This window comes from Nelumbo nucifera, chromosome 2, assembly GCF_055504915.1.
Source record: "Nelumbo nucifera cultivar China Antique chromosome 2, China Antique-T2T, whole genome shotgun sequence".
Taxonomy (NCBI): domain Eukaryota; kingdom Viridiplantae; phylum Streptophyta; class Magnoliopsida; order Proteales; family Nelumbonaceae; genus Nelumbo; species Nelumbo nucifera.
The window spans coordinates 69,137,132-69,161,557 of NC_142650.1; the positions used below are offsets into that span (position 1 = coordinate 69,137,132).

General features: G+C 36.0%; 1 protein-coding gene across 2 annotated transcripts in view; it reads right to left on the reverse strand.

The window, feature by feature from the left end:
• Window positions 1-8,659: 8,659 nt before the first annotated feature.
• Window positions 8,660-24,426, reverse strand: part of LOC104601463 (calcium-dependent protein kinase 20-like) — a 53,254-nt gene continuing 37,487 nt past the window's right edge. The window contains exons 2-7 of one of the 2 annotated variants that reach the window (XM_010264802.3): window positions 13,823-13,966; window positions 13,554-13,706; window positions 12,435-12,550; window positions 10,128-10,295; window positions 9,153-9,280; window positions 8,660-9,023 (exon numbers count right to left, since the gene is read on the reverse strand). In XM_010264802.3, the coding sequence (XP_010263104.1) occupies window positions 9,200-9,280; window positions 10,128-10,295; window positions 12,435-12,550; window positions 13,554-13,706; window positions 13,823-13,966 (662 nt within the window). In that variant the 3' untranslated portion in view covers window positions 8,660-9,023; window positions 9,153-9,199. Of the gene's footprint in view, window positions 9,024-9,152; window positions 9,378-10,127; window positions 10,296-12,434; window positions 12,551-13,553; window positions 13,707-13,822; window positions 13,967-24,426 lie in introns of both variants that reach the window. The other variant, XM_010264801.3, reaches the window with a different exon arrangement.

Genomic DNA, 24,426 nt, shown 5'->3' on the forward strand with positions numbered 1-24,426 from the left:
ATTATGGTTTACAAAATGTTTGCAAAAATGTTTTAATTCCCGAGATCCATGTGAGCAGAGAGCGCAACACTGTACATTGCAGTCGAGGGAGAGGTCATCTCTTGTCGGGCAGTGTTTGATCATTATGAACTGAGAGGTTAAGTATAAGACCATTAAGGGTGATACCTAATGGGCTAATCTGGCATCTACTCATAGTCCTTGGGCCTTCATAAGGTGGGTAGGCCCAATGACCATTTATTGTAAATATTGGGCCCATTAAAAGCCCATACTGATGGACTCAGGGATTCACTGTGTTCTACAGTGAATTCGGCCAGGCCTTGTAACAAATGTTGGACTGGACCCATGTGGCTGATGTGCAAATCAATGCTAGGATCCCACACCATACAAAGAGAGCCAAACTAGCCAGAATTCAAAGGGTAAAGTGAGCAGTGTGACTCAATGGGACTAAGGCCCATTTCGAACTGGGCTTAAATGATTTAATTAAATGGGCGAATTTGGGTTTATAATCTGATTAGGATTTGTAGTTGGATAAAATAAGTCTTGTCCACTTGAGAGTCCAGATCCAAATATTAGATTTGAATCAAGAAACCCATTCCTAATTGGATTAAGAAGCTGATTTAGGGAATGTTATAAATAAGGGGGTGAATTCTACAGAAATATGACTTCTTTTTTGCAATCTTGTTCTCCATCTTCTCTTTTCGCCCTACCCAGTTCAATCTTCACCCCTTGGAGTGATCAAGAAGTGTTCTTGATATTGTTTCTTGGTGAAGAAACAATCTGAATTCGTGCTCACACAATCCTATATGACTCTTGCTGAAGAATCATAGGTTCTTGCTGAAGAACCCTTCTTGCTGATCTTGCCTCAACATTTGCTGTGTCATCTTCAGTGGAAGCAAATTTGGTAACCTCTTTGGATGTGAACGCCTATGTTGGGAGGAGCTTTTTGCGTGGATTCCATATTAGGTATTCCTCTCCCTAATCTTGGTTTCAGATTTGATCCGATTTGTTTCAAGAATTAACTTTGAAAATGTAATTTTCTAAATTAGGGAATAGGATTCCTAGAAGGGAGAAATAAGATTTTTGAAATTTTGCCCAACCTCCCTACAAGGTTCGGCCATCCATATGATGGATCTCCCTTCCCTTCACACTCTACCTTCTTGAACTTGCTATATGATGGGGTTATGAGGTCTCAACCTTGATCCAAGGGAGGAAATTAGTCTCTACAATACTAATAATTGCCACCATTTCTCCTACTGCCATCATGCCAAGAACATCTATAACCTAGCTGTGCCACCCAGGCTTATGTTCAAAGGTTACATCAAAATTAGGCAAGAATTTCTATCACCAAGCTTCCTTTGGGAAAAGTTTCTTTTGTGTTGGAAGTAATTCATTGGCATGTTATTTGTTCGAACCACAAACTTGGTCCCCAACAGGTAATGTCTCCATACTTGCAAGCAATGTATGACCATAATCATCTCCTTATTGGATACTTCTGTACTACATTCAGCTTCTAGCTTTCATAGGTAACTAGGTTTCCCTCCTATACTAAAACACCACTAATAGCATAGTTAAATGCATTGGTGTGTACCTTGAAAGGTAGGGTGAAGGGTGAAGTCTAGAAACTTTAAAATAGGTTCTGATGTGCTTGCTTAAGTCGATTAAAGGCCAATGCCACAACCTATCTTTGTTAAGAAAGTCTATGAGCACTGCTACCTTCTTTGAGTAATCTTTGATGAACTTGTGGTAATAGCTAGCAAGGCCAAGGAAGGACCATAACTTGGTAATCCTAGTAGGGACATGCCACTCTACAATAGCCTAGACTTTGTTATCATCCATGTGCATTTGTCCCTTGCTCACTCAATGCTTGAGTAACATGACTTCCAAGCAAATTAATTCACATATCTCCATCTTGGCATGCAATCAATGCTCCCTTAGTCTAGTCAAAACTTTCCTAAGATAGACCAAATGGTCTACTAGGGTTGGGGTATACAACAATTTCATCAAGATACATCATAATGAAAGAGTCCCAAAACCCATAAAACACATTGCTCATCAGATTACAAAAAATAGTTGTGGCATTGATAAGACTAAATGCAGACTTGTTAGTAACTAAAATGTAAGTTATGCTTGGTGAAGTAAATGACATAAATGAGCCAGTCTAAGAAGTCTAGCATTAGCAGAAAAAGGTACTTGTTCTTCATTGTCACCTTGTTTAGGGCACAATAGTCCATGCACATTTTCATCAACTCAACCTTCTACTTTTGGTAAAGCATCAAGGCACCATAGGGAGCTTTGGAAGGTAGGATATATAGCATGTTGTCAACAACTCGTTCAACAATTGCTGAAGTTCTTCCAACTATGAGGGTCCCATGTGGTGTGAAGCATGAGCAGGGGGATTTGCTTCAAGAATCAGTTCAATTACATGGTCTATCTTCCACCAAGGTGGCAACTGTTCCAAAATCTCTGCTAGCATACATCCGAAAGATCCTCTAGTAACTTGGCCACCAAGGCATCTATCTCCATGGTCACATTTGGTTTGACTTCCACAAGAATAGCCAAGTAATTTGGGCCTTCAATAAGCCACCTTTCAGTTGCATAGCATACATAAGTTCCAAGCCCTTCCTCTTGCCTATTGGAGTGTTAAGCACAATCCAAATAATAAATCCTAGTTGGGTCTCATCATCCATTAGAAACCCACCAAGGTGTGGCATCACATCCACTTTAGTCATCACTAAAAAATCATTCCCAAAAATCACCTCAAAGACATCTAAGAGCACTACCAAGAAGCAACACCCACTCCTCCAAGGTCCAATGCGTAGGTCTACATCGATAGTCATGCCCGTGATAGACATAGGGCAACCCATGACTTTGTGATTCTTTATATTTTCTATTTTTAAAAACTTTATTATTTAATTATAAATTTACCCATTTGACCCAAACCACTAACCCATCAACCAAAGAGAAAATTATTTTATTTCTAAGTTGATTTTAAATTTTGTATTTCATTCCCCTTGTTAATAAAATTACCTTTTATGTATAATATTTATTTTTGTTTAATATAATGAATATACAATGTTAGAAACATAACCAATTTTTTTATTTTTATAAATATATGACATCAGATACGTGCCCAATTCTTTTATAATTTTTCTGTACTTTTATAATTCTTTATATTTTCCATTTTTAAAAACTTTATTATTTAACTATGACATCATTTTATTTCTTATTTGATTTTAAATTTTGTATTCCATTTCTATCATTAATAAAAACACTTTTTACATATCATGATTATTTTTGTTTAGTATGATTATAAATATATAATTTTAGAGATATACTCAATTCTTTTTTTATTATATATATATATAAAGTTTATTATTTAATTATGGTACTATTGGTTAACCCATTTGACCCAAATGATGGATTGCTTACCCACCACCAGGGAGGAAGAAAATTTTTTTTAGGTTACATTTTAAAATATTGATTTTTATACTATTAAAATTAATGTTGTAGATTTAATTAGTAGAATTTAATGATGAGAAAGAAATATACTTAAATATAGGATTTAATGAGAGAATGAGAGTTACTACCTTATATATGGGACTTAATGAGAGACAATTGGAAAACGATTTCTTTTCTAGTTGGTTTTAGAGTTTATATTCCATTTTCATCATTAATAATTTTTGTAGATAAAAAATATAGTTTTGTTTCCAAGTTAATTTTAAAAATACAAGTTTTTATACAATTAAAATTATTATGTATTAATTTAATTAGTGGAATTTAATGATGATAAACAAAATGCATTGAATATACAACTCAATGAGGGAGAATGAGAGTTAATACCTCGGGTGTAGAAATTAATGAAAGGGAATTGAATGAACTTAATAATAAGTATTCAAATTACAGTTTTTGTTGTCACAATAAAGAGGGACCATATTTTAAAAGGAAGGGCATTTTAGTTATGAAAAATTCTAGAACACAAGGCTCTTCTATTCGTACTTTTTATAATGTTAGTATGTGTGTACGTGCTTTGCAGCTGACAAATTTTGTCATGATGATGATAGCATATAAAATGTTTCCAAAATTTTTCTATAATTTTTTTATATTTCTATTTCTATAAAAATTATTCTTATTTTTCACACATATTGTGGTTCATTAATATAGAGATATGTCCAAGTGTTTTCTACATAATTTATATATTTTTGTGTTTTTATCTTTTCAAAATTTTATTATTTAATTATAAATTCACGAGTTGACACATTTTACTTGAAATGTTGAATTGATACACCATCAAACAGGAAAACAATTTCACTTTTGGGTTAGTTTTGAATTCTGTATTTTATTTATATCATCAATAAAAAGTTAAAAACAATTCTTGTTTATTGTGTCTAATTTTTATTATGATTAATATAAAATATTAGAGATGTATCCAAATGTTTTCTATAGAATTTCTATGTTTTCATATTCTTTTGTATTTTTATCTTTTTTAATGTTTATTAATTAATTATGAAATCAATGGTTGACACATATGACCCAAAAGGTTGAATTGTTGACTTACCACGAGCAAAACAAATTCATTTTTGTATTGACCTTAAATTTTTATATTTTATTTCTAACATTAATAAAGCAATTATTATTTATCACACTCATTTTTCTTTAATATGATTAATACAAAATATTAGATAGGTGCATAAATGTTATTTATAAAATTTGGTATTATTACATAATATTATTGTGTTTTTTATATGTTTACATTTTTTTATTTAATTATGATATCAAGGATAGGACTGTAAACTGATTGAATTCGAATTGAATCAGGCAACATCCAAATTCAAATTCGATTAGAAAATTTGTTATCAGAATTCAATTTGTTATCCGGTGGATATTAAAAATCAATGTTCAAATTTAAATTTGATTAAATATTCGAATATTCGATTCAATTCGAATTCAACTAATTTATCATTTTAGGTAATTTATAAATATATAAGTAAATATTTTATTTATATAAAGTATACAAATATATAAATATATAAATTATTTATATAATTTAATTATTATATATTTAAATTATAATATATATATATATATAATAATTAAATAATCAATTGAATTCAAACATTTTTTTATTCGAATCATGTCATATCTGAATTCAATTCGATTATGTCTAATCTCGATTTCGAAAACGGATTTTTGAATACCGTTGACACCCCTAATCAAGGGTTAACACATTTGACTCAAAAGGTTGACTTGTTGACCTGCCCCCACAAAAAATAATTTCTATTTGGATTGATTTTAAATTTATATTTTATTCTAACATCAATAAGAACAATTATTATTTATACCATACTTAATTTTCTTTAATATGATATATAAAACATTAGGAATGTACCCAAAATTTTTATATTTGTTATTTATGTATATTTTAAAAGTTTTTATTTAATTATAACATCATGGATTAGTCCACTTGACTCAGATGGTTGAATTGTTTACTCACCACCATGATTGAAAAGCAATTCCATTTTGAGTAAATTTATAAATCACGTATTTTATATTGTTAAAATTATTGGATTTAGATCTAATTAATAGAATTTATTTGTTTTATTTTGTGAAAATATTATTTTAATTACAAGATTCAGTAAAGAATGAAAGTTAGTACCTTAAGATAAGACTTAATGAAAGGAAATAGAATGATGAGAAATGTAATAGTTCAAATTACATTTTATGGCCTCACAATTAGAGAGGGATCAAATTCAAAAAATAGGGGGTGTTATAGTTAAGAAAATGATTCAATGAATGTTAATAGGTGTTAATACTTTAAATACGAGACTTAATGGTAGGGAATTGAATGAGGAGAAAAGTGGTTTTGCAAATTACATTTCTATTCTTAAAATTAGATAAGGACCAAATTAAAAAATTGGGGTAATTTAGTCAAACAAAAGTTCCACACCATTACTCACACTTTTAATAATAGTATAGTATAAATAAACATTAAATAAAAAATATAAAATGATATTTTTTCTATAGTTTGCTTTTCAATTATAGAACAAAATAAGTACTTTTGTGTCTTTTGATCAAATAAACAATACTAAATGAAGATGTAAAATTTTGCCTTTACTTGTTTTCCATTTATTGTGCAATGAAAATTCCAAACCCCAAATATAAATATTCAAGTATCGTTGAATTGGATTATATGATTACGTTAAATCAATTGCGGTGTCACATTTGATTCAATGATATACTGATTGGACAGAAAGTGAGTATACACTTGGAGATGAAGAGAATAGGATTCAAACTCAAAATTCAGATAAATGGATACCAGTTGCAGGCTTGCGGCCTTGCAATGAAAGTTGAGGTATAATTAATATGATAATCTTTGGTTGCCAATTGGGGTCCAATTGCCATCACCGTTTTGCCTTTGGTTCAGAGTATTAAATACTCGGCAACAACCATCGTCTTGGAATAATAGCCAAGCCCTTAAATTCAATAAAATAATTTTGGGTTTTGTGCATATTTTATATTATTATTTAGTGCCAATTAAGCATCATTAGGCACCAATATAGGCAAAAAGGTAAAAATTTTGTTTCCATTGCAAGAAACGTCAAAATGACATTTTGTCCAAAAGTTGCTCTCATAAAATTTGAGACAATCACTGCTGCTTGAAAAGCTCAACTCTGGTACCAAACATATATTTAGTAGATCTACTATGAAAACATTAAACTGAAAAATGAAAAAAAAAAAACAAACAAGTATGGAAATTTGAAAAACTCATAATACGCAATTCTTGCATATGGAGAGATACTTTGAACCATGGTTATGAGTCAGAGTAACTACAATCAAAGTGAAGCTCACAAAATTGGTTTTGTTGCATTTGAAACCTTCACTCTCAAACCTAACTTCCCACACTGGAAGAAATCGAATCATAGTTAGCAGCTCAATGTTCTATTTTGTGGTAAGAGGAAAACCAATCCAAAGTCCAAACATGTCCAGTCAGTCTTTGTCTGTAAGCAGATTCCACTGACTTTGATCTCTAGTTAAAAGTTGGAACCAATGATTAAAATATCAATTAGGGGTGTAAGCAATTCGAATTCAAATTGAATCAAGTAATATTTGAATTCGATTAGAAATTTATATATTCAAATTCAATTTAATATCTGGCAGATATTGAAAATTAATATTCGAATTCAGTTTCAATTCTAATTTGAATTCGGTGAATTAATTATTAAACTCTGAAAACAGACAAAGATAAATAACAAACCTTAACATTGTTTCAATGGTGGATTGGCGTATTTGTACAACCGTAGGTGAGAAGACAATCTCTAAAACGTGAACAGAAATGGCCGATGAACCAGAAAGGGGAAATGGGACCTTTTTCTACTTGCATTTTCCAAAATAGCATGACTCTCCCAACCAAATTGAAGTGCCAATAATGTTCAAGGGCTGACAAAGATGATGAACAACTTGAAAGAAGTATGAATGAAGGGTTAGGGTTTGAGAAGAAAATAGAAAGAAGAAAGGTAAGTTGCAATTACTCGCTGCCATATGTGCCAAAGACAAGAGTGGAAGAGATATTCAACTGCAGATATGCAGCAAACAAACAAATCGGTAAAATTGAAGAAGAGGAAGCAAAGAACGGAACTAATGGTAAAGACCAAGCAAAAGAAAATGACTTCAGTCATTTTAAAATGGTAAAATTCATAAGAGAAAGTATTGTGGCCTTTGCAAGGAAGCCATCATGATAACTTATGCCAGTAAAAGTGAAGTTGGGAAGTTAAAATGTAAGAGAGAGGGTGAGGCAGTCTTTGACCCTTTGCATTTAAAAGTTAAAACATTAAAAATTTAATTTTTTTTTTTTGAAATAGTGTCCATCACAAATTTTTAAAGACTTGTTATATACAATAAACCATATTAACAGAATCGGAAAATTATCCAATCAAATCACTTTATATTCGAAGCCGATTTGATTAATCAAATACTATGAAAATCATATCCACCTTGGACTGTTTTAACTTATTCGAATCATCCCATTTATGTGTATTGTATCCATATCATTGCATCAAGATACAGGCGGACCCATCATACGATTTTTTTTTTTAATTTAAAATACCATGAGACCCTCCAATAAGTATAAAATTAAAAAGTAGAAAAAAAAATGTGTATTGCTCATATCGGTATACACTGATACCCACTTGAGGGAATCGGGTGTATTGATGATATTTTAATCGGATAAATTAAATGAAGAATGACGGTTCAGCCCAGGGTCAGAATTTTTAGGCCCAAATTACAGTTGGGGTGGGTGTTAGAGTGGGGGTTTTTGACATTTTAAATGTTTATAGCTCTGCAATGGAAATCAGAAATCTGCATTAGACCTGTCCGTACTTCTCTGTAAATTAAAATGAAAACTTTTATTTTTACTTGTTTTCCAAGCAAATTTCATTTGAAGCTTCTGAGAATTGACAGATGAAACTAGTAAAATAAGGGCGGTAAGACAGACAGACCAACTATAAGCTGTGTTTGGTTTGAAGGAAAAAGTAGAGAAAGGAAGGGAAAGTTAAGGAAACCTTTACAAACCTTGTATAGATTTCCCTACCTTTCCCTTCTTTTCCCTACCTTTTCCTTCAAAACAAACATAGCCTAAAGGTACCATCATGGATGGAGTCTATAATAGGGGGAAATGTACATCTATTGCAACATGTAGTTCAACCAACCAAGAAAAAGGTCAGTGCATACAACAAACACTAAATAGACCTGATTTTTTGTTTTCTATGGAAAATGGCCGATTTTTACAACTAATATGCACTTCCAATTCTACTTAGAGCAACTCAACTCAAGAAAACCTTGCCCCAACCAACTCTACTAATGGCTAATACAGAGAAAAAAGAAGTTTGAAAATACATGACAACTACTATGTATCAGCCAAGCTTTAAGGCTTCCCTAAACCCAATGCCTGAGGCATTTGGAAATCCTTTCTTGTCAAAACCTTTATCTTGCATCATTGCCACAAACTCGCTGTAGTCTATGCGCCCATCCTGGGAAAACAGTATTGATTAATCATTTTCTCCAAAATAACACAAGGAATTTTTCTTTATCATTAACAACAATCAAAGAGGATTTATTTATAACGTAAATATACAAATTTTCTTAGAAGAGACACTTACATTGTCCTGATCCACTTCTCGTATCGTTTCTTCAAGGTTAGTGGCTTCTATGCCAAGCTCTTCACAAGCCTGTTGGAGCTCATCTTGAGTGATGTAACCACTTCCATCTTTGTCGAAGTATGAGAAAGCTGCATACAAATGATCCTCCCTTTCAACTTTATTTAGATGGAGAGTTGCAGCTAAGAACTCGGTATAATCTAAGGTACCACTGTTGTCAATATCAGCCTGTGGTTTTAAGAATAAGTGGATGGTTAATAGAACGCTGAAGGGAAATGAGATAAAATTTGTCACCACCTCCATCCCAAGACTGGAACAAATCAACAGAACTCTGGTACAATGGACTAGAAAGACAAACAAGAAACATGCAAAGATGCCAAAGAAATCCATTAAGGGAAAGTTTGAGGAGTGATCCCCTAGACGGGCGGTTTAGTGCCTTGCGAGGTGCAGTTGTCATCTATTCCAGGTCTATGCTATCCACATGCACGAGTCACTTCAAGCACTTTCAATTATGCATGTTAACAAATGACATGAATCAAAAAACAAGTTAGGGAATAAGATGTTCTCAAGAATGGGAAGGAGAAATGTATAGAATAGCCAGATACCATTTTCTCCACAAAACAATATCTCAATGAATTTCCCTTACTATAATGAACACTAATTATGGTTCTCAATGTACAAATCATAACTCATAAACATAAAAGCGTATTTATATCTTCCAGGATGTGGCATTGGGATTCTAGTACAAGAAAATAACTTAACCTTTTACTTCCTTCCCCTTGTCATGTTCCTATGCTTTTTTCTAAAAATTGCTAGATTCATGCATTGTGATAATGTTTTAGAAACAGAAATTTCAATCATTTTTATAAATTAAGATGATCAGGACAGTTTTTCCACCATACAATCAGAAATTAGCTGATTAGAGCCACTATTAACTATAACAGAAACCTTGCATATGAAATCCAAATGGAAACTTACAGCTTGCATTAATGCATAAATTTCAGACTCCTTGAGATTAGCACCCACTCTTTCCAAACCAGCCTTGAGTTCTTCAAAAGTGATGTGTCCACTATTATCTGTGTCTATCATCTTAAACATTTGCTTCAGGCCAGCAATTTCCTCTTCAGACACCTTTTCAGCAATGACCTGTAATGGATAAGACAAATTGACATGTCATTCAATGGCTTGAAAATTTTTCTCCAGAACATAGGAGGAACTCTAGATTATAACCATGTATTGGCTTATCAGAAATCAAGCCACATCTCAAACTAGTATAGGATATATGCTACTTTTATATGTATACGAGTGTAGAGATAAATATCAAAAGGCTATCATAGTTTTTAAGGCACCAAGATGAAGCTAGGTGATAGGGGAGTGCCTTGTTGCCTAGTCGCCTAGGCGATGAGTTTTTTAATATATATATATATCCTAGGGTAGTTTTCCCCAGGTTTAATAGTAATAAGTAGTGATTAACTAATAATTACCATAATTCTCATGAAATAAGTATAAAACCCATATCAAAAGATAGAAAACCAACATATTTATGAGAAGAAAAATAAAGAAAGAAAATATACAAAACATAAGGGTTGAGCCCTCGTTTTGGTCCTAGGAAGAAAGAAGATGATGATGATGAAGAGGAAGAAGTCCTAGTGATTGTTCTTGTGAGTCAATTGGATTAAATCTTCAAGTTATTTCTTACTAATCAATTCGGGTTTTAAATACAGGTGTGTAAATGGATTGGATCATGATCCAATTCGATCCAAAGTCCAATCCTATATTGTTGGATTCGGATATACTCATGTCAGATTTTCAGATTGGGTAATAGGATCCAATTGAAAATTGGGTCGAATTCAGATCAGCCCCCTATCCGTTCCAAAAAGATCCACTCTGATGTGATGTGTGTATATATATATATATATGTTGTTTATTTATTTATAAATATGCTTATAATGCATTTTGTAATTTTTTATAAAAATGCATTTATATAAATATGATGAAAATAGTTGAAGAAAATATTTGTATTTTTTGTTTTTTCTTTATATAAACTATTATATTTTTTTAAATTTTCAGAAATTAAATCGGATTGGATCATATTTGGATATCTGACATTATTAACGGATTCGAATTCAAATTTGTGTTTGTGAGATCCGATCGGACTTTCGGATTGGATTGGATCTGCTATTTGTACTGTCGGATCAGATTCAGATATACCCTGATTTGAATCCGATCTGATCCATTTGCATCCCTAGTTTTAAAATCCTAAAGGGTTCAGGACTATGTCACTGAGTTGTGTATCAATTGGACCCAAACAAATAAGAAAATAATAGAAAGAAACTAGTATAAGAATAATAATATTAATACTATAAACCCACAATGTGAATATGAATTATTTAGTTTAATGGTATCTATTAAAAACATAAAATAAAAATATAAAAACAATTTAGTCTAATATGCACTTGAGAGTAACACCCCATTATGTACATATGCATGTACATGTACAACTGATACATGTACATATGCATGTACAACCAAAAAACTGGAGAAATGTTTGTGTATGCATCTGTGTATCTTTTAGAGAGAGAGAGAGAGAGAGAGAGAGAGAGAGAGATGAGATGGCAACTTGACCTGTCCCCGTGGGGCTCCAGCCCACCCCACCCTGATCGGGGGCGGGTTTTGGGGAAACCCAGAACTTTAGTAACCAGGAACAGAGCGGGGGTGGCATTTGTCCATCCCACCCCAAACCTGCACCAACTAAAGTGTGTTTCTTTATATTATGATATATTATATTATACATTACATAATATAATATAGTTCTGGATAGGTTTCAAAAAAGTAAACAAAAAAATCAACTTACAAGTGGGACCGGGGTGGGGTGGCGCAAATTCAGGGATCCTCGTTCCTCACAGGGATGAGGATGGGTTGGGATTTCTAGCCCCACTGGGGTACAGGGCGGGGACGGGGTGGGTTTTTTGAGTTCGGGATCAGGGATGGGGCATGCAAATCCCGGCCCTCCCTCGCCTCTTGCCATTCCTAAGAGAGAGATGACTTTAATAACACAATTATGAGTTAGAAAAAAACCCAGTTGGTTTTCATATAAAGGTTTTTCCACAGAGATTAGTATAAAGAAATGTTGAAGAAGCCTATGTTTCCAGGCTTTCAACAATGAATTTTAGCCAGAGACTCGAGAAAACAACACATGCACACTATTTAGTTTTTAGGAGTACAAATTTCACTTTTCAAGTCATGAAAGAAAGGCCATAGGCTCAGAAATATCAAGATACTCACTCTGATTGCTATTTTCTTGAGTTTGTTCATGGCAGAGAATTGTTTCAAGCGAGTTAAAACAGCAGAATCAAGAGGCTTATCAGGAGCTACACCATTAACCCGAACCCAAGGGTGGCCTGCCGGAAAATGTAACCTTTAGTAAAATAAATAAACAAATAAAAATAACAAATAAAGAAAACATCTTCCCATATTTTCTAACAGCATACCATGTACCATCTATTTTTCTAGAGAAAAATATGGATTGTTCTGAACTTGTTCTACTTCAAAAGAACAAGATTTCCTGACTTTAAACAGGGGAGAACTTTTGCAAGTGTCTTCAAATGGTCAGACTGCCAATAAAGTGGTATCGCCATTGAACAAAAAAGTCATTTGGTCTAAAATCCCCCCAACAATAAATTTCAACCCTCATCTGGGAAATCAAATGTCTGCACTTCCTATACACAAGTACAAATGAAACTGAATAGTTTCTACAAATGGAATAGAAAGAGTCCAACAAAAATTGTCCAAATTGACACAGCTAGGTGATCCTATCAAAAAGAAGAAAAAAAAGGTCCACTGAATGTATATAATTGAATAAGATCTGATGAGACTGATTTTGACCTAGAGTTCTCCAAAGGTGAGATCCATGAAGAGGCATGATCTGTTTCTCCATACTTTATGCATCCTTATACATTAGCACAGCCTTCGTCTTGCCATATAACACAAAGAATAATAGTCGTTTCTCAAAAGTAATTAATCAAATAAAAAATAAAATAATCAATGATAGGTTTAAGCTATTACTTAGAATAATAGAACAGTTGATGACCTTTGATGATAAGTTTGAGTTATGGACCAGAATAGTGGATCATAATACAATTTTGTGTGAAGAAAGAAAATGATGCTAGTGGAGTCATCCTCCAGTATCATCCATTATACAGTGTCATATTGTGTTCACAACATAAAGTTGAAAAGTTGGAAGTCTACCCATAATGGTTAGATTGTTTACTAACCACTTCTACAAAGAAAGAATGAGAAAAAAGGAAAAAACTTTTATGGAACCAACCCACACCCTGATTTCTTGAATTATTCATTTAGGAGAAAAATGTAAAAAAAAAAATCAAATCATGTGAGTGTACCCACAGAGAATTTGATGGGTAGTCAGCCGCTTCTTTGGGTCTCGAACAAGCATTTTCCTGACCAAATCTTTTGCACTTTCAGAGACACTGGGCCATGGATCTGATATGAAGTCAAGTTCACCTCTTAAAACCTGTTCAAATATACCCTGTTCCGTTTCTGTATAATTATATTGAAATAAAACAACAAAAAAGTTAAATATGGCTGTTAGATTAATGGTAGTCACAAGAAGAGACATATAATCTTAAGAGACATAAGATAGATGGCATTCTTACCATCCCAAAATGGAGGAACCCCACTTAGTAAAATATAAATAATTACTCCAGCACTCCAAACATCACATTCTGGACCATAATGCTTCCTCAAAACTTCCGGGGCAACATAGTAAGGACTCCCAACCACATCAGTAAATGTTTGCCCTGAAGAATGATTTATCAATTCCTGATTAATGTGGCAAGACATACAAATCTAGCAAGTGAAAAGGAGAAGAATGTTGTATCAACTACTCTGTAGTCGAATGTAAACAGGTAATGGATCTCCTACTTCAAACAGAAATATAACTTTGTTGCATCTATATAATGAGTAGATGTGCCAGAGGAGATCAGCTTCTATCAGGGCAAATCTGTGCCCACACTGTTCTAACAACCTTTTGCAACCTTGCATTGGGAACATTTCTCCATGAAATAAAGCATACAAGTACGGAGATATTCTCAATGCAAGGCAGTAAAATCTGCCCGAATGGGCTTTGCCCTGACTGAAGCTGAACTCGTTCCAGAGACCAAGAGAAAATATTTTCTCATATGAACATGGAAATCAGTATTGGATATGCAGTTGTAGAAACTGAACTTAGATGGTTTATGAAAAGGCATAATATCTTGGGATGTGGTATGAGACAATAAATGTCAATCAATGCCACATGCATCTGACAATCAAATTGACACAGATCTACAGGCACAACCACAAGAAGCCCAGCACAGGATCTAATTAAACCTGCAACTTACCATTTAGAAACTGCTGAAATAGGATCTGAAAGTGGAATATTGAAAAGATTCCACACTCAAATTTGTCATTCGACATTTTAGCGACTCCAGACATAATTGTTGAATACTAAAGCACATGCATTGGAGTTATTATTTTACCCCTAAAAATCCTATATCAATAATACCCCCAGATTTAAACCATTTTTCAGTTTAGGTTTTTTAAGCATTCCATTTTCAGCACTTATTTCAGCTGCAATTAAATGTACCAATCAAGGGCCATTTTAAGTTAGCTGTTCAGTCCATAGAAATCCAATAAGTCCTTTATACCAATTAAATGATTTGCATTATTCTGTTCCTACTTTAAGAAGACAATTGTTTGGGAATATAGTAATTTACTAGCTCTCAAGTAGGAACTTCATCACACCACTATAATACCCCCATGAAAGTTATTTCTGGAAGTTTGTAAAGACTTGAAAATTCTGTATCTCTATAACTTTTTTTTCGAGGGGAGACTCCTCATCCTTTGTCATACCTTGTCCTTAATTAATCTACTCCAATCAGGACTGATGGTAGGTGGTGTAACCCATCCGGTATCTTTCTTTTTCTTTTTTTTTTCAGTAACCATCTAGTATCTTTCTTCTCACTCATTCTTTTCTTCAGTTTCTTCTCTTTGAATCTGTTAAAAGACTGGTTGAAGTTGTTTTTCTTTGTGTTTTTTATTTCTGTTAGTGTTGCAGACGTACTATTGTAATTCCCCTTCTCTTTATGTTATGTTGGGTCGCCCTAATTTAAATACTAAAAAGCTGGCGCCGCCAGCATCTTTTGGTGCTCTCAAATCTCTCTTCTCTCCTCTCTCTTCCTCTCTTCTCCCTTCTCTTCACTTCAGTTCTGGACAAGATCATATCAGAGCGGGTTCATTTGATCTGAAAGGAGATAAAGTCCTCTATCTTCTTCCCTTCCCCATCGTGCTATTGATATTTTTTTCTTAAGAACCATGGTATTTTTTTTTGGACTGATCTCAGAAGCTTTGTTCTCCTCTTTTTTATTTTTTTCCTGATTGTGTATCAGGACAGACTTAAAAAGGGAAAAAACCAATCGGATGTGAGGTGATCAGCACCTGTACCTTCCTTTTTTGTAGGATCGAGTGATCCTTGTGATGGTTGTAGGTCAGAGGTGACCTGTATGTGCTGTGACAGCAGCTTTGTGGAGTGTGTGTAGGTCGAAGATGACCTGTGTGTGCTGTGACAGCAGTGCAGTGGGTAGTTTGTAGGTCGGTGATGACTTGTAGGTGCTGCAACAGCAGGAAATTTTTTTTATGGTGACTGAAGTACTGTAGTCGATCTAGAAGGTGGCTGCCTATAGTTTTTTTTTTAATTCCTGGTGCAGATTTTTTTTTTCAGAAATAACACAATGTGCGAAAGGGAAAATAAGTTGGACAGGTCGGACTGTTCCTTTTTTTATTTTTGGTGAAGATTCAGCCACTTATAGTGTGATTTAAACCAGTTATCATGAATAGTGAAGACTTAGCCACCTCCAGTGTTTCATCCATGCAGAATGGACTGAGTGGGGGTATGGATTTATCCTTCCCTATGGCTGTCATACCTCTTGATGGTCTGAATTATTTAATGGTCGAAGGGGATCGGACTATACATTACTGCAAGGGGAAAAATAGGCTATATAAATGGAAGAATTAAAGAACCTAATTCTGGGAGTGTTGAACATGATAGATGGAACCGAGAGAACAGCATGGTAATGTCATGGCTCTTAGTGTCTATGCAACTCAAGTGAGAAGAAATTTTATGTGGGCTGAAACAGCTTATGAGATTTGGGAACAAGCCAAGTCAACCTATTCTGAATTGAGACACTATGCAAAGATCTATCAGTTATAGGCAGAATCCTCTACTTGCAAATAGGGGGAGAGGAGTCTCTCTATGTACTACTCAGACTTGTCTCTTCCATCTAGAAAGAATTGGATCACTACCAAAGTGTAGATTGGAAGTGTGATGAAGATGTGAAAGCATATAAGTCTCTTGTTTATCAACAGAGGGTCTTTGCCTTCCTCGGCTTGAACCCTATATATGAATCCATTAGAGTGTAGATCCTTGGAAGCAAGGATCTCCCTTTCGTTTAAGAGCTATATGCTTTAGCAGAGTTAGAGAAAAGTAGAAGGAATCTGATGAATAATTCTAGGGGAGATGCAGTTGTGCTGGCAGTAAAAGGAAGTGTTGTTACAAGTGGGGGAAATCCTTTTAAGAAGGGAAGCTGAAATGGTGCACCCATTGCCAGAAGCCTCGACACACTCGTGACACATGTTGGGACCTTCATGGGAAGCTGAAATGGGCTCAGGAATTGAGTAAGAAACAGGGCTCAGATCTGAATAAGAAGTTAAGTCAGCAAGGTTCAAGAAAATTCACTACAACAAACATGGCTACTCAGGAGAAACAGCCCCCTACTACTACTGCAGTTCAGACATATACTACTGGTTCTGACACTAGGGAGGATATCATTAATTCCTTCCGTGATCATTTAGAACTTTATGGTAGGGCAATTTGCTAGATGGATGCCCCTTCTCCATCAACTTCATATGTGTCTACATCAAGTAATTCTGCCACAACTCTCCATATATTGTCTCATTCCTCTAACTCTCATCGGATAATTGATTCTTGAGCGTCAAAACATATGACCGATAAGTCTACCTGCTTTCAGACCTATCATCTTCTCTCTGGAAGAGACAAAGTCAGACTGGTTGATGGTTCATTCTCTACCATAGCTGGTCAAGAAACTATTTCTCTTCCTTTTGGTCCTACACTTTCTAATGTTTTACATGTTCCTCAATTCCCTATTAATTTGTTTTCTGTTAATAGTATAACCAATTCTTTAAATTGTTCAATAACCTTCTTCCCTTCTTATTGTGTAATTCGGGATTTGGACTAGGGGAAGATGATTGGTAGAGGTCGTATGGTGGATGGTGTCTACTTGCTGGAGAATAAGGCTAGCCTTGTAGTCACAGAGTCTAAGAGTCAGTCTATTAAGAGTCAAGCCTATTTATGGCATAGTCGTCTTGGTCATTTACCCTTTGATTCCTTAAAGATTGTGTTTCCAGAGTTGTTTAAGTCAGTGTTAGTGTCAAAGCTGATATGTCAAACTTGTCAACTGAGTAAACATTGTAGAACTCATTTTTCTTCAAAGAATAATAAATCCGAATTTCCTTTTCATATTGTTCACTCTAATGTTTGGGGCACAGTTACTTTACCATCTGAAAGTGGCTAAAAGTGTTTTATTACCTTTATTGATGATTATTCCAGGTACACATGGGTATATCCCATGCGAACTAGGGATGAAGTATCCAAAATTATCCAAGATTTCCAAAGAATGACTTTCACCCAATTTCAAACCGAAATCCAAATCTTCCAATCTGATAATGCCAAAGAATACTTCCATAATGATCTTATGGAGTTCTTTGCTTCACGTGGATCACTCCACCGTAGCTCCTATGCCCAAACACCACAACAAAATGGTGTTACTAAAAGAAAGAACCGCCATCTTCTTGAAGTAGCTCGGGGACTATTGATTCATATGAATGTCCCCAAACGTTTTTGGCTTGAAGCTATCATTTGTGCTGCCTATCTCATTAACCGCATGCCCTCTCGGTGGTTAGAGTGCAAAGCCCCATATCAGCTTTTGTTTCCCAAGGCTCCTCTTTTGTCTATTCCTCTCCATGTTTTTGGTTGTCGTTGCTTTGTTCAAAACCTGTCACCCACTCATGGGAAATTGGATCCTTGTTCTATCCTTGCATATTCTTGGGGTACCCTACAAATCATAAGGGGTACCGGTGCTTTGATCCCGTCTCTCGGAAATATCATGTTTCCATGGATGTCTCCTTTTTTGGGAGTGAACCTTTCTTTCCTATTTCTCCTTAGGGGGAGTGTAGGCATAAGGACAAACAGGTTCAAAATCCTCCTCTACCTGATCCTCCTCCCTTTCGTGCTTTTTGCCGTCGTCACAAAGGCCAACCAAGTTCAAGAGCTATGGAGCATCTAGAAGTTGTACCACCAATGCCATCAAATTCTCTAGGGATGGATCCTACCCAGCTAGGTACCTTAGTTCCCATTGGTATTTCTGACCCTATTGCTATTGATACCTCCACCATTGATGATCTTAACCTTCCTATTGCTCTCTGGAAGGGTGTTAGATCTTGCACCACCAAGCACCCCATTTCCCATTTTGTTTCCTATGAAAACATTTCACCTTCCTTTCGGGCATTCCTCTCTTCCAATGACAGTGTTCCTATTCCTAAGAATGTGGCAGAAGCTCTCTTAGTGCTTGAATGGGCAGATGCAATGAAGAAAAAAATTAATGCATTACATAAAAATGGTACATGGGAATTGGTGGATCTTCCCGAGGGAAAAGAACCAGTTGGATGTAAATGGGTATTTACAGTGAAACATAGGGCTGATGGCACAATGGAAAGGTATAAAGCTCATCTAGTGGAAAAAGGGTTCACTCAAGTGTATAGGGTGGATTATGCAGAAACTTTTGCACCAGTTGCTAAGATGAACTCCATTAGGGTTCTCTTCTCTTTAGCTACTAACTTCGATAGGGACCTTCACCAATTGGACATCAAGAATGCATTTCTAAATGGTGATCTAGAAGAAGTGTACATGGTACAACCCCCTGGTTTCCGGGCTCAAGGTAATGAACAAAAGGTATGCAGGTTAAAAAAGTCATTATATAAGAGCTTGGTTCAACAGATTCTAGGTAGTTGTACAACAAAAGGGCTACAAGCAATACCAATCTGATCATACATTGTTTATGAAAACAAGGGAAGGGAAAATTGTAGCCCTAATAGTGTATGTTGATGATATAGTTATCACTGGTGATTGGAAAGATGAAATTCAAAGATTGAAGGAACTTCTTGCTACTCAGTTTAAGGTGAAAGATCTAGGTCCTTTGAGATACTTTCTTGAAATTGAAGTTGCCCGCTCACAAAAGGGTATCTTCATTTCTCAGAGAAAGTATGTCCTAGATCTGTTATAGGATACAGGAAAGTTGGGAGTGAAACCCGTTGATTCTCCTATTGATCTTAGTCACAAATTAAGTGATCGCCCAGGTGAATCCATCAAAGCTGTGAACAATTTCAAAGGCTTGTAGGAAGACTTCTATATCTCTCCATGACTCGGCGAGACATTGCTTATGCAGTGGGCGTTCTTAGCCAATTCATGCATGCCCCTAAGACCACCCACCTTGACGCAACTGAAAGAATTCTCAGATATCTTAAGAAATTCCCAGGTGCAGGTTTATTGTTCCAAAAGCACGGACATCTGAAGGATGAAGTGTATACCGATGCAGATTAGGTAGGATCACTGGATGATAGGAAGTCTACTAGTGGCTACTATACTTTGTGGGAGGAAACCTAGTCACTTGGAGAAGCAAAAAGCAGAACGTGGTGGCTAGATCTAGTGTTGAAGCTGAATATAGAGCAATGTCTCATAGAGAGGCTGAAATAATGTGGCTAAAAAATCTATTGAGTGAACTGGGATTTATAGTTGATGGACCTATGACTTTATATTGTGACAACAAGGCAGCCATAAACATTGCTACTAACCCAGTTCTACATGATAGAACCAAGCACATTGAGGTAGACAAGCATTTTATCAAAGAAATGTTGTCAAAGGGGAAGTGTGCACCCCCTATGTCAGGTCCGAAGATCAACTTGCAGACATCTTCACAGAAGGGCTACATCATTTGCGACACAATGATCTATGTGATAAGTTGGGCATGATTGACATTTATGTCCCAAGTTGAGGGGGAGTGTTAAAAGACTGGTTAAAGTTGTTTTTCTTTGTATTTTTTGTTTTTGTTAGTGTTGCAGGGGTATTATTGTAATTCCCCTTCTCTTTATGTTATGTTGGGTTGCCCTAATATAAATACTAAAAAGCTGGCGCCGCCAGCATCTTTTGGTGCTCTCAAACCTCTCTTCTCTCCTCTCTCTTCCTCTCTTCTCCCTTCTCTTCACTTCAGTTCTGGACAAGAGAATCCAAGACCTGCAATGAAACATGGAACTCAAAGTCCAGAGTTAAAACCACTGCAGCAGCTAGATGAAAATCCACGAACTAGCATAGCTTTAGTTGGAGAACAAGTTGCCTATCAACCCCAATAGCATTTTTCTTTAGATTATATTTGATATGTTATATTAAAAACCTTAAATTGGATATGCTTTTGTCTTATAGTTTTAGTAGGTCTGTACTTGGGCAAGTGTTCTTTGCTCATATTTCTAGGTCAAGTCTTTGTGTATTCTTCTAGAAAAAGTTACATTGTTTGCCTTTGTCAAATCTAAGTAGCAGTTAGCTGATTTATTCACCAAAAGTTGCCATTAAACCAAAGTTGGAAAAAATTTTGGGCAAGTTGAACATATTTAGTATCTATGCTTGGCTTGAGGAGAAGTGTTGAAAGTCATAGCAAGGGCATTGTTCTCGTAAGAGGCATGAGACCAGGGGAATTTTAGTCTTATCATCTACTATTATGTTATAGGAATATCTTGTGTTCTGTTCCGCTTTATCAACCACAGAACAGTCATTTGAATTATAACCAAGAACTTATAAGTCATGGTGGGTTAAGAGCATCCATTCTCTCCCACTTTTCTTTCTATTCTTTTTCCCTTACTCTCTTTTCTTTTTACTCCTGTTCTCATAAATGGTACCATTTATATGTGTTAGACTGTTTGAATGATGTCTATTTGTATGAGTGTTCGGCTGATAAGAGTTTTTATTAGCCCATACTTAAGTTCAAGTTATCCTGTAACTGGGCTTGTGTTAATGGGCCTAAGCCTATTTAATGTTTTAAGTTAACTGGGTGTCCCATCTCTAATCAGAGGCATTCCAGTAATTACTTGTATCTTGTACTACATTCAAATATAAATAATAGCATGGTCGAATGGCTAGAAGAGTTCGACATTCACAGCATATCAGTGGTGTTCTTCTCCTCTCCTCTACTTCAAGTACAGCTCTCAAGATCACATGGTATCAGAGCACTAGGTTCTCTTTGGTTTCAGCCGGCACACTACTCTCTCTTCTCTTGCTGTTCTTTCCATCTTCTTTCTTCTCTTCTAGGTTGCTGATTCCTGTGGAACTAGTGCTTTGGGCTTCACTGCTAGTGAGGTAGAGGTCCTTAGTAGGGCATTAGCTCGTCTAAGGAATAATTCTTTTGCTTCTACATCTCTTGCCATATCAGGTACAGCCTCTGCCTTCAGTGCCACTGGCTCTATTGACTCTTCCTGGGTTATTGATTCCGGTGCTACTGACCACATGACACATATGTCTTCCCTATTCTCTTCATATCACTTGTTGTCTGGTCAGGATAAGATGAGAGTTGCTAACGGGTCTTTCTCCACTATCTCTGGAAAGGGAATGGTTGACCTAAGCAAGGACCTCTCTTAAATCAGTTTTACATGTTCCCAGTCTTACCTCAAATCTTTTGTTTGTTTCAAAACTTACCAAAAATTTGAACTGTAGTATAACCTTTTTTCCTACTCATTGTGTCTTCCAGGACAGATTGACAAGGAGAACGATTGGGTGCGGTCATGAGTATGGAGGCCTCTACTATCTTGATGCAGACATCAGTTCAGCCTTACAAGCATCTGCTGCTAGTAGTCCGAAGAGTGTGGAGTCAATAGCTAAGTTGCATCATTGGCATGCTAGGCTAGGTCATGTGTCTTTCTCTTCATTAGAAATGTTGTTTCCCGAATTGTTTAAGGGCATTTCAAGTCAGAGTTTAACCTATGAAGTATGTCAAATGTCAAAACAATGTAGAACTGTGTATCCAATTTCCAGTAATGAAATTTGTGATCCTTTTGATTTGGTTCATTCTGATGTCTGGGGCCCTTCACCCATTGTTTCTTTTGATGGCTTTCGGTACTTTATCAGTTTTATTGACCACTACTCTCGATGCACATGGATCTACCTTTTAAAAGGACGGGATGAAGTACCATGGATAACTATGGCATTTTGCAAGATGATTGAAACGTAGTTTAATAAGAAGATTAAGCAATTCAGGTCAGACAATGCTACTGAATACTTTGAAAAATCCTTGAACTCATTCATGGAAGATGCTGGCATACTACATCAGTCATCCTGTGCTAATACCCCTCAGCAGAATGGGGTTGCTGAGCACAAGAATAGACATCTATTGGAGACAGCTCGAGCCTTACTATTCCAGCACAAAGTCCCCAAGCAATACTGGTCTCAAGCGGTACTTACTGCATCATATATGATGAATCGGATGCCATCTAAGGTGTTGGGTATGAAAACCCCTTTCTTTGTTTTGTGTCCCACTCTTCTAGACTTTTCCCTTCCTCCTCGGGTCTTTGGCTGTATATGTTTCATACATGTGAATGATCCAAAGAAGACCAAGCTGGATCCTAAGGCTACAAAGGGAATATTCCTGGGGTACTCTCCTACACAAAAGGGTTACAAGTGTTATGACCCTGTCTCCAAGAGAAAGTATGTCACCAAAGATGTGGTCTTCTTTGAGTCTCAACCCTATTTTCAGTCTTCTCAGAATCCTCTTCAGGGTGAGACTAGTGGGATGGAAGAGGATTCTCATTCTCCCTCCTTTTTTGTTCCCCTATCTACCTCGGGTCTTCCATCCTCTCCTCCTACTCCTTGTTGTGGCATTCTAGGTCAACCCAGTGAGGCTCCCACTGTGCCGGTTACCTCTCTTGATGCTGCAAATGTTCCTGAAGGCTCTAGTAGGCAACAGAAAGAGATACTTAGATACAACAGAAGAAAAACGGGCCCTCAACCTCATGACAACAACCAGTTGGATTCGGATCAATCTGTCTCTACAATCCAAGGTAATTCCAACTCACATACTTCTGATTTGGATCTTCCTATTGCTCTCCGTAAGCCTATTCACTCTTGCACCACCCGGCACCCCATTGCTGATTTTGTTTCTTACTCACATTTATCTCCTGCCTATCACTACTTTGTGTCTGCTCTTTCCTCTGTGCGTGTTCCTTCTAGGTACTCAGAGGCTGTATCTGATCCAAGGTGGAAAGAAGCTATGAATGAAGAGATGAAAGCCCTAATGAAAGCAAGAACTTGGGAATTAGTGGATCTGCTAGAGGGGAAGAGCACTGTTGGGTGCAAGTGGGTGTTTACTGTAAAGCACAGGGAGGACAGGTCCATTGAAAGGTACAAGGCCAGACTTGTGGCAAAGAGGTTTACTCAAAAAGAAGGGATTGACTACAAAGAAACCTTTGCCCCAGTAGCAAAGCTCAACACAAATCGGGTTCTATTGTCTCTAGTAGCAAATTTTTCATGGGAACTTCATCAGTTGGATGTGAAGAAAGCCTTCTTAAATGGTGACCTTCATGAAGAGGTATTTATGGAACATCCACCAGGCTATGTTTTTGGTAGAAAGGTGTGCAAACTGAGGAAAGCATTATATGGGTTGAAGCAATCTCCCCGTACATGGTTTGAGAGGCTTTGTGGGGCCATGAAGAAAGTGGGGTACACTCAGAGTGGTGTAGACCATACCTTGTTCATAAGGAGACAGGATAGCAAACTTACTGCACTCATTGTTTATGTGGATGATATGGTAATTACCGGGAATGACTTGGAAGAGATAAAAAGACTGAAGAAGTTTCTAGCTTCGGAATTTGAGATCAAAGACTTAGGTCATTTGAGATATTTTCTTGGGATTGAAGTTGCCAGGTCAAGAGAGGGAATCTACATATGTCAGCGGAAGTATGTTCTTGACCTCCTAGAGGAAACAGGCATGATGGGGTGCAGGCCAGCAGATACTCCAATAGAACAGAATCATGGCCTGTAGGAATTAGTAGGGGAGGACTACTGCGATAGAGAGAGATACCAAAAATTGGTAGGGAAGCTGATATACTT